General features: G+C 41.9%; 2 protein-coding genes across 2 annotated transcripts; one reads left to right on the top strand and one right to left on the bottom strand.

The window, feature by feature from the left end:
- Positions 1 to 63: 63 nt before the first annotated feature.
- Positions 64 to 6728, bottom strand: pdk1 (pyruvate dehydrogenase kinase, isozyme 1). The gene is made up of 11 exons (XM_044019312.1): positions 6260 to 6728; positions 5220 to 5361; positions 5050 to 5121; positions 4770 to 4954; positions 4116 to 4211; positions 3947 to 4024; positions 3526 to 3602; positions 2950 to 3048; positions 2697 to 2804; positions 1857 to 1970; positions 64 to 1769 (listed from the first exon to the last, which is right to left on the bottom strand). The coding sequence occupies exons 1-11, from the start codon at positions 6366 to 6368 to the stop codon at positions 1629 to 1631; spliced, it is 1221 nt and encodes a 406-aa protein (XP_043875247.1). The 5' UTR covers positions 6369 to 6728; the 3' UTR covers positions 64 to 1628.
- Positions 6729 to 7409: 681 nt separating this feature from the next.
- nup62l (nucleoporin 62 like) lies at positions 7410 to 9877 on the top strand. Its single transcript, XM_044019311.1, has 2 exons — positions 7410 to 9380; positions 9473 to 9877. The coding sequence occupies exons 1-2, from the start codon at positions 7680 to 7682 to the stop codon at positions 9629 to 9631; spliced, it is 1860 nt and encodes a 619-aa protein (XP_043875246.1). The 5' UTR covers positions 7410 to 7679; the 3' UTR covers positions 9632 to 9877.
- The last annotated feature ends 230 nt before the right edge of the window (positions 9878 to 10107 follow it).

The following is a 10107-nucleotide window of genomic DNA, read 5'->3' as shown; positions in this document are numbered from 1 at the left end:
ATCTGAGCAGCCAAAGTGTCCGCTGTACTGATGCATACAAAAATACATGTGGTTGCACACCGCTGCATGTGTCTGCATGAAGTATTTATTGTTTACTGAACGTGATCCATACAGTGTAACATTGTTGTGTAACATTGAGCATTTAATTAGTAGCTTATTCAACAGTAGGAGTCCTACTGACACTACCACAAACTGTATTGTTGTTATTACACAACTCATGAGGCAAAAAAATAACATTCAATTTAACATTACCTGAAAAATTAAGAAGAAAATGAACACACCCACCATCAAGTGTTGAATTTCGAGTTTTCCAGTTATTCCTTTACAGTGATGGGTGTGAAATTTCCCTTTACATGTGGTTAACTTGATCCCTTTGATTGTTTACATTATGTAACGGAGGAAATGCCCCAAAAAATTAAAAAACCTGAAGACCCATCTGTAAAAACAGCTAAAAACAAGTAGAAAGTATCACACTGGAAGACTGGAGACACTATAGTTTGTAAAGACACAGTTTGTACCTTAAATGCAATGATTTGTAACCATGGTGATCACTTTCGGGTGGCAGGGTTTTTGTCCTCGTTCTTGAAGGATCAGAAAGTGACATTTCTGTAGCTTATCACAGGTAGATCATTATTTTATTACACTCAGGGTCCCCAAATTCAAATTCAATGACTTTTCAAGGAATTTCCAGGACTAATTTCTGACTCAAATTCAACCGAATGACCGAATGTGCTGACACAGCTTAAGATGGGAGGACGTTACTTGTAAGAGCCGATTCGCTCGTGGTGTCCACTTTCATTGATTTGCAGCACGCTCTGCATCTGAACAAGTGATCGTCCTTGGGAATTTGGACAAGCCGGTCTTTGTAATTGTCTTTGGTGAGCCACACATCGTGGAATTTGCATTTACGAGGCATCACGCAATTTGCTCTCCCTTGCTTTATGTAACTCATTTGCTGTTCTGCATGGAATTTCATGTCAACAGTGGACAGTGTTCGCATCAATGTTAGTAATCACAACTCAACATCTGTTTTGCATAAGTCTAGCATATGTACATCAAGCAATGCAGGGAGCATGAAACAGTAGGTGGTGTTGTGACAAACAAGGGCACTGGGAGAATTTTGAAAGTGCTTGAATTTTTGTGCAAGAAGGAAATTTCCTTCTTGCACAAAAATTCAAGCACTTTCAAGGGCAATTTTCAAAAAAACGTTCAAGGAGTTCAAGGACCCATGGAAACCCTGTATCATTACTGCATCATGTACAGCATCACTTAATTTTTTATGTAGGAACAGTGCTGCTGTACCATAATTTGTTCACCAGAGAGCACTGTCCTGCTCAGTATGTGTCCTGGAAACAATAAAATAAAATATCCACTAATTTCATATGTATTTAAATAATTAAAAGGGTTGGCAAATGTCAACAATATCATCATTGACCTAAAAATTCCAGTCTTTTAGCAGCAGCTTTAAAACCTGGTCCTCTTTCTTGATGAAAAAGATAAACTATACTTCTACCTATTTACCTTATTTACAACAAGTCTGAATGAATTACACTTTGTACGCACAAGCACACACACACTCACACAAAACCCCTCATTGACCTCTTCTCTTGTAACAAGGCTATTTGTACTTAGTAACTACGGAACGTTGTCATGTCCTTGGGCTCTTTGCTCGGGACGCACCAGTCGTCTGCCTCGTGGATCGTCTTGTAGTGTTTCCATGCCGACTTGTTGTACACGGGGAGCCTCTCAATGGACTCTGTGGAGAGAGCCTGACAGAAAACGGAGAGAGCGGTCAAACACGTGCATCCAGTCTGCCTTTTTAGAGACACACGCAAAAAGAAAGACCTGACGTTTACCCGAATATAGATGACAGCATCCGTCCCATAACCCTCCAGAGAGTACAGCTTCAGGTCACCTTGAAAGTATCGCGCATACAGTCGAGAGATGGGCAGGCCGTACCCGAAACCAGCCTAGACCAAAACAAAGCACAGATCATCAACAAGACTCATCAACTCAAGCCTCATAATCTATAGCGACAGTGTAAAGTCAGTTTGATGCAGTCAGGGACGACACTTTTCCAAATTTACTGTGAACTGTGGTCAGAAGTACTGAAGCTTAAATCTTTTCAACAATTTATTCTCTGGGAAAATTAATTGAAGATGTATTTGCTGATGATGAGAGTTAAAAAGATCTGAAAGAGCTCAGTAGATGGGACTGGGGCAGATGATACAGAGCAGAATACTGGTTTTCTGCTTTCTAAGTTTTTAGCACGAGAATTATCACCCAAACCCAACCAAAATCAATGTGTCAGGTATGAGGTGCATTCACTTACATATCATATTTATATAAGGTTGTGGGGAAAGTTATAGTTCAGTTTCTCTGCTCTCGTTCACCCTCTACAAAATGTACATTTCTGCATTTACTGATGTTATGTCATTTTTTTTTTACATGACTGAGCTTGTGAATTGAAAGCAAAGCACTAAAATAACCACAGAATACTAAAGGAAAAATAACCTAGAGTTTACTCTCAATTTGTGACTGTTTTGCCTACTTGGATATTTATTAACAAGCAAAAACAATAGATCAACCACAGAAGTGATTACAAGGTCACTTAAGGGTGAGCACAAGAAGCTACTGCAGTTAATTAATAGTTGATACTGTTCCTTCTTCACATAATCCACATAAGGAATACTGACCAGAGGAGTAGCATGTGAACCACGGCTGGGTCGAGGAGCAGTGGTGTACGTGTAGGTGAAGAGCCTCTCGATCTTCCGCAGTGGCACGCCTCCTCCACGATCGCTCACCTGAGGAGGAACATGAGGTCTGAACAAACTCTTAAAGCAACTCATTTTCATTTCCACCGCTGCTGCTTGACTAGGTGAAGAGTTTCTTCTTCTAAGTTTTAGTGAGAGGAGGAGAGAGAGATTAATCCAGCAGGAGCAGATTTACCTTCACTGTCAGATCTTCAGTTCCCAGAGCGACCTGTGCATGGACGGCCGGATACTCCATGGCATCGCCGTATAACTCCATCGTGGCACGCATGGCATTCTGCAACAAGGAAAGCACACCAAAACGTTTTTAAAAACGTGTAAAAATGCTTTCATTTCATCTGACAGAATGAATTAAGATCGATATACGAGCGCTGATATTCTGAGTGAGAAGAATCAATATAAAATATTTTATTGTCTCAAGTGAGAATAAGGCAGAAGTGCTACAACAGCGGCAGAACAACACACAGCACAACACAGGACGTATAATGCACAGAATATAATAAACGGAATTAACACTGAATAATGCATCTGCCCTAAAACCCATGGTAAGCAAAGGTAAGGAAATATTAACATAGAGACACGACCTGAGACGAACTGAACACTAAAAAAAGGCATTAAATCCTATAAACACAGTGCAGAATGTGCAAGAAGAAAGTGGCTGTGCTTATCGAGATACACGTCAGAGTCAACCTGTTTGGTGTTATAAGACGTTTGGGATGAATGAGGAAAAAAAACAATTACAACCATAGCTTACCTTAAAAAGTTCAAACACCATATGATATAAATGAGATGGGACATAGACCATGGAGATGGGCTTCCCCTCCTCTTTAGCTGTCGGGATTAGAAGAGAGTTGATTGTTTTGTTATTCTGACATTTAGTTATTTATGAATGCTATTATAAAAGAAACAAGCGCAACAACATAAATGCTCGATACAATAATAATAAAAGGGTCATATTTCTTACTAAGCACATATTTCTTGTGTGTTTATATTTCATGTTTTCTGTTGCTAAAATCTGATTCCTGAGTGTTATTCCACTTCTGAAGGAGCAAATGTTAATTGGGTATTGTGATTTTGAAGAATGTATACTGTATGCCTGTAATGTACATTATTAATAACTGTGTGACTGTGCATAGCATTAATGTCTAAATATCAAACCAAATCTAACAAATTACCATTGAATTCATCCATAATCAGCTCCGGAGAGTTCATGTAATATCGGTCGCAGAGATTCCGTGCGTTCTCGTATGCATCTGCAAAGAGGAAAATCGGAAGAACAGAGAAGACACATGAATATCTCAGTGACTTTTTTTTTTTTTGCCCATCAAATGTTTGTGTTCTAACCTCTGATGACGTCACTGACACGACAGTGCGGATCAATACTGCCAATCTGTTTGGGATGTGCAGGGTTCACCTTCACCTTCCCACCAAAGAGGAGTGCTGAGAGAAAAACCCACAGGGATGCCAACATATAAAACAGTGCCATGTGTTATTTTAGAAAACAGACACAAGTGTACACCGCACATGAGAAGAATACATGTTTAGTCATGTGGAGTCGTTTCAGTCCTACTGAAATAAAGCCAAGATCAGAAGTTGCCATTTTATGCTTGTGCAAAACCACAGATAGATGTAAGCTCATGTTTCTGAACAGTGTTTTTAATTGCTTGTAATGCCTTTGTCAAAAATTAGGAAATGAGGGTTACAAAAAAAACATCTTCTGGTTATGAATGTGGTTTTGGTCAGATACAGTTTATCATGTTTGTTTTTTTCTCATGATAGCAAAACACAATAACAAAAACATGCCAAGGGGAGAAACACAGGGTTCGGTTTCCACCTGCAGGTTTTGCCTGAAAACCCGGTTGTGATCAGGAGAACCCAAATGCCAAGTCGTACAGTATAACTTCATGATGCTAACACAATCCTGTCAGTCTTCATACTGGATGAATATATTTGCAGGGTAAAAAAAAATCACACAAAATCTGACGTATTTTTACTCACTGTGCTGGTTGAGCAGCATCCTGATGGATATCCGGCTCATGTAGAAACGATCCAGGAAATACTGAACATTTTGGCTGACGACCGGGTCTGTGCCGTACGTCTCTTTGTACTCCACAACCCCCTGAGCCATGGTGGGGATCACGTCATTGTGCCGATTTCTGATTTTTATCACAGCGTCTGTGAAACTAGGTGAAGACATGATGATTCATATGTAGCAGGTGAGCTTTTCCTCTGATTAAATCCAATAAATAAAACAAAGTGTGTGTTTCGCTCTACTCACTCGTATGAGACTTTCTCATCGTCTGCATTTTTGTCTTTGAACTCCAGAATCTCCTGTAGGCTTTGCAAGTACCTGAGAGGAAAATAAACAATATAAAACACTTTCTGTTGGCAGGAGCTGGCTTTACTGTAATTTGAGAATTGACTAAGAAAAGAAAAAATACTACATACCAACTCTGGACCAACCGGACTGATGGAGTCCTCAGCAAATTGTCTGGCAATAAGTTGATCTCTTTCATGATGTTTGCCAACCTCACAGGCAACTCCTGTCTGAGGAAGGTGAACGATGTTTTCTCACAAGCATTTTCTGAACCTGGACAGTGAAAAAGAACCAAAAGATCAACAATCCTCAAAAAATTGGATGACATGTTATCACAATATTGTTATTGTATTGTATTATTGTTATAAGTGTGTCAATATTTGCTGTCTCAAGAACTAGGCAACCAACAAACAAGAAACTATACCATTTACTTATACTTTCAGCAAATTTGTTAAAACAAACTAGGCAGTTTTCTATCATTATTGTGAATTTCTTTTAATCTGGATTACGGGAGGTAATGCTGGCCCCAAGCCTGGATAACTGGGAGGGTTTGTCTAGGCCCTAGACAAACTCTCCCAGAGACCCTAGACTCTAGGGTCTGTGGTGACCCCTAGACAAAGAGAAGCTAAAAGAAAAATGGTTAGTTAGTAATAGTTTGGTTATATCATCTATAAACACTTTCTTAATCGATTTTCTAGGAAAAGTGGTATGTGAATGATGTGACACAAAAATATGTGTATCATCACGTCATCCCCCTGTTGCTGTCACAAAGCTAAATTACAGACAGGCTGAGTATGACACTGCCCCAGATCCCCCAACCTTGACATAAATAATCCTTCAGTTATCACTTATCAAACTAGTTGTTGATTAACTTTGTTAACACACACAGACTAATCACTGCAGCTGTGCTCAAAAGCTTGATGAACTGAAATTACTGCATTTTTACCTGTTTGAGAGAGACTGTTCTGATCAACATGTGCAAATGTACCATGGCACTATTTGTGATCGTCACAACACAGAAAGCTGGAAACCTGTTCATTATTACTTTTGACTTTTTTTTCATATATATATATACGTGTGGATTAGTTCAGCCCTGGATGGATGGATAGATAGATACATAGACATACACACACATTGATTGTGTGGATGTGATTGTGTTTGTGCCTCTTACCAAAATCCAGAAACTGCTTCATTGACAGAGGTGACGGAGAGAATTTGGAATAATGGTCTATGTCCTTTCCTATGGACACGCTACTCCTCAGAAACCTTAAAATTCTCATGTTGACGGATCTTGCTGGTAGTTATGGAGGTTACAGCAGCTCACAGTGGCAGTGTGGATAATCTATGTTTACATTAGCTCGTCGGCTAACTTCAGCGGCTCACGTACACTCCTTAGCCTAAATAGACCCTATTGTCGAGCGCTTTGGTGAAATTTGAGCATCCATTAGTCACCCCAGAAATGTTTACGTTAGCCGTTCAGTGTATTTGTTGTGCACTCATTGCACCGACTGCAGAAATGTCAACAATATGCCAGTTACACCGGAGTTCTCGGCGGTGCAGTTCAATTCAGAGAGTCACAGCAGTGTCAAGATGAGTCACCTTGGTACGGACAGTTTGATTGTCCCGGAAATAATATTGAAAATGTTATTCATTGTATTTGTTGCGTAGAGTAGAACATGGAGGATATAATTTAAATGTATCGCCGGAGATGTCGTTTTCTATTTGTTTGTATTTTATGTGTGGTGTAAACAGTGCGTTTAAAAATGTTGACATCGATTGTGCGCATTTCGTACCACTTTGCCGAAAAGAAAACCGCATTGTAGCCGCTTTGCTGAAAAAAATAGCGTTATTCCTTCTTTTATGATCGTAACTTTAATATCGGCATTCGTAAGGCACCCATACAAACAAAGAATAACTCTCAAATACTGTTTGCTCTTTGGGAGCCACTTCTTTTCTGAGGTTTTATAGCGGATGGCAATCAACAATTTGGTACATTACCGCCACCATCTGGTATGGAGTGTGGATCGAAATGTTGAACTGAACAATTATATATATATATATATATATATATATATATATATATATATATATATATATATATATACATTACTACAAAAAAATTTTATATATTATATCTATATATATATATCTATACTATATCCTCCCAATCAACTTTGTGATTTTCTTTGGGAGGCACGTTGAAAGTTTAACAATTTAAATATGGATTTGGCTCCTGAGGGAGCCGTGATTGGACAGTACATCTGTCAATCATGTCAAGACCGTAATGGTTGGTCCTAACCATCGTCACTTCCTGTAGCCGTCCACAGAAATGCCTGTGTGAATAAACGTCGAGGGCTGCGGGCCACGTTTCTGAGAAAGATGTGCGTTTACATTTTGGTTCTCATCTAAGTCAAGGTAATCCTTTGATCAACTTCATTAAATATTAACACCTTAAACGTCACCGCAGGACGAAAGGTTTTCTCTGCAATTTTAGCTGAACAGACTTGTAGTTGTGACCCGCCAAAAGAGACCGACATTCAACGAGGAAGTGACCATTTTGTTTATCTGCTTTCGGAACACTTTCAAAGAAAATGAGTGGCGGGTTTGGCTTCGGGCAGCCTTCTGCTCCTTTTACCTTCGGAGATCAGAAGACCACAGCCGCCGCAGCCGCACCCGCCCCTGGTACCGGCTTTGGGCTGACAAGCTCCGCACCTACAGCTACCGGTGGTGGCTTCACCTTCGGCACCCAGCCCACCCAGGCCAACGCTAACACCGCCGGCGGTTTCAGTTTCGGCACACCAGCCAAGAGCACTCCTGCTGGTGGAGGATTTTCTTTTGGCACCCCCGCCAACACTACATTTGGTCTCGGCACGCCTGCTCAAACTACAGCAGGAGCTGCTGGAGCGGGGTTGACTATGGGTTCCACGGCAGCTCCAGCGGCGGGGTCAGGGTTCGCACTGGGCGCCGGTCTGTCCTCACAGACCACCGCTGCCGCCCCTGCAGGTGGCGGCTTCAGCTTTGGGAATGCTACTCAGCCTCCACCCCAGCTCCAACCCCAGCTCCAATCCCAGCTCCAACCGCAGCTCCAATCCCAGCTCCAACCGCGCCCAATCCCAGCTGCAATCCCAGCCCAATCCCAGCTGCAATCCCAGCTCCAGTCCCAGCTCCAACCACAGCTCCAACCACAGCTCCAACCACAGCTCCAACCTCAACCCCAACTTGCTGTTACAACAGCACCTGCAGCAACAGCAGCGTCAGGTGGCCTCAACTTTGGAGGGTTCAGCTTTGGAAATACAAAGGTCCAGATGACCACAGCTGCTGCCTCTACTGCCCCTTCAGGGGGAGGCTTCAGCTTTGGTACCACTGCTCCCTCCACCCTCACACTGGGCACCCAGCCTCAGCCAGTCTCAACCGCTGCAGCCACAACAGCGACTCAAGGTGGAGGATTTGCCTTTGGGATTAAACCGTCATCAACCCCAGCTCCTCCTGCATCGACCCAACCAGCTCCAGCCCCAGCTCCATCTCTAGGTCCTTCTCTCTTTGCAGCACCTTTCACCACAGCTACTGCTGCTGCAACAGGCACAGGCTTCACTTTGGGTTCAGTCGCAACTTCAGCAGCAAGCGCTGCTCCTGCAACAACCACAGCAGCTGGTGGAGGTCAGGCTTTCATGCTCAAACCTTTGGGAGCATCTACCACCTCCATCTCTGCTCCTGTTCCTGTTCCTACTGCCTCAACTGTGGCTGCCACAATAGGTGCTGCAACAGGTGCTGCAACAGGCTTCACACTGGGGATCAAATCTGCATCTGGGTTAAGCACCACAACTGCCACAGCCACAACAATCACAACTGCAGCTCCTCCAGTGATGACCTATGCCCAGCTAGAGGGTCTTATTAACAAATGGAGTCTTGAGCTGGAAGACCAAGAGAGGCATTTCTTACAGCAGGCAACTCAGGTGAATGCCTGGGACCGCATGTTGGTGGAGAATGGAGAGAAGATCACATCCCTGCATAAAGAGATGGAGAAGGTAAAGCTAGACCAGAGGAGGCTCAACCAGGAACTGGATTTCATCCTGTCCCAACAGAAGGAGCTGGAGGACTTACTTTGCCCGCTTGAGGAATCTGTGAAAGAGCAGAGTGGAACCATCTACATGCAGAATGCCGATGAAGAGCGTGAAAGAACGTACAAGCTTGCAGAGAATGTTGACGCACAGCTGAAGAGGATGTCCCAGGACCTGAAGGAGATTATCGAGCACCTCAACACGTCCAGTGGCTCAGGAGACACCAGTGATCCAGTAAGTTGAAACCACATTTTTGTCAAAAATGAATGCATTTACATTTGTGGCTTCAAATTAAATTTAAATGTCCCTTTTTCTTTCCATTTCAGCTGCAGCAGATTTGTAAAATTCTCAATGCCCACATGGATTCTCTACAGTGGATCGACCAGAATTCAGTGCTACTGCAGAGACGAGTGGAGGATGTGTCCAAACTGTGCGACAACCAGCGCAAGGAGCAGGAGAAGACCTTTCGTTTGACATTTGACTGATGAGAAATTAGTATACTGGCCTGTGTGTATGTTAACATTGTGCTAATATCATTAGTCAAGATGTCATCGATTTGCAATCGTCACAATTTCTGTTCAAACTGCTTTCCCCAACTTGTAGATCATACAAAGATATTAAAATATTTTCAACGCAGTATTTTTTATATACAGTTGTGAAAGTGGTAATTTCTTTCCATGTAAATGCTTTACTTGTTCAAGGAGTGATTAAATCTTTCAATGAAGGTTAAATTGAGGGCAATGTTGTTGTTTTTTTAGCTTTTAAATGGGTGGCATGATAGGCAAGTCGTTGACTCATTGTTTCTTGCCAAAAAAGCAAAGTACTGCTTTCCTTATCTTGTCAGGTGTAAGTAAGACTTTAGCTTTTCCCACCTTTATTGCATTATAGTCAATTGGTCAATATAATTCAATTGTTTTAAGATGTCAACTTAGGCTTTATGAAACTGATTTTTCATTTTTCT

This window comes from Solea senegalensis, linkage group LG2 (assembly GCF_019176455.1).
Source record: "Solea senegalensis isolate Sse05_10M linkage group LG2, IFAPA_SoseM_1, whole genome shotgun sequence".
In the NCBI taxonomy this organism is placed as follows: domain Eukaryota; kingdom Metazoa; phylum Chordata; class Actinopteri; order Pleuronectiformes; family Soleidae; genus Solea; species Solea senegalensis.
Note: the sequence above shows the minus strand (reverse complement) of the source record. Positions and strands in the feature narration are given on the sequence as shown.

Bases quoted from the DNA above. Each gene is read 5' to 3' on its own strand.
- pdk1 (XM_044019312.1), bottom strand. From the start codon at position 6,368: ATGAGAATTTTAAGGTTTCTGAGGAGTAGCGTGTCCATAGGAAAGGAC. The intron at 4,955-5,049 runs GTGAGTAGAGCG...GTCTTCACCTAG, and splicing joins GATGAGAAAGTCTCATACGA to TTTCACAGACGCTGTGATAA. The intron at 3,049-3,525 runs GTAAGCTATGGT...TCCTTGTTGCAG, and splicing joins TGGTGTTTGAACTTTTTAAG to AATGCCATGCGTGCCACGAT.
- nup62l (XM_044019311.1), top strand. From the start codon at position 7,680: ATGAGTGGCGGGTTTGGCTTCGGGCAGCCTTCTGCTCCTTTTACCTTC. The intron at 9,381-9,472 runs GTAAGTTGAAAC...TTTCCATTTCAG, and splicing joins CAGGAGACACCAGTGATCCA to CTGCAGCAGATTTGTAAAAT.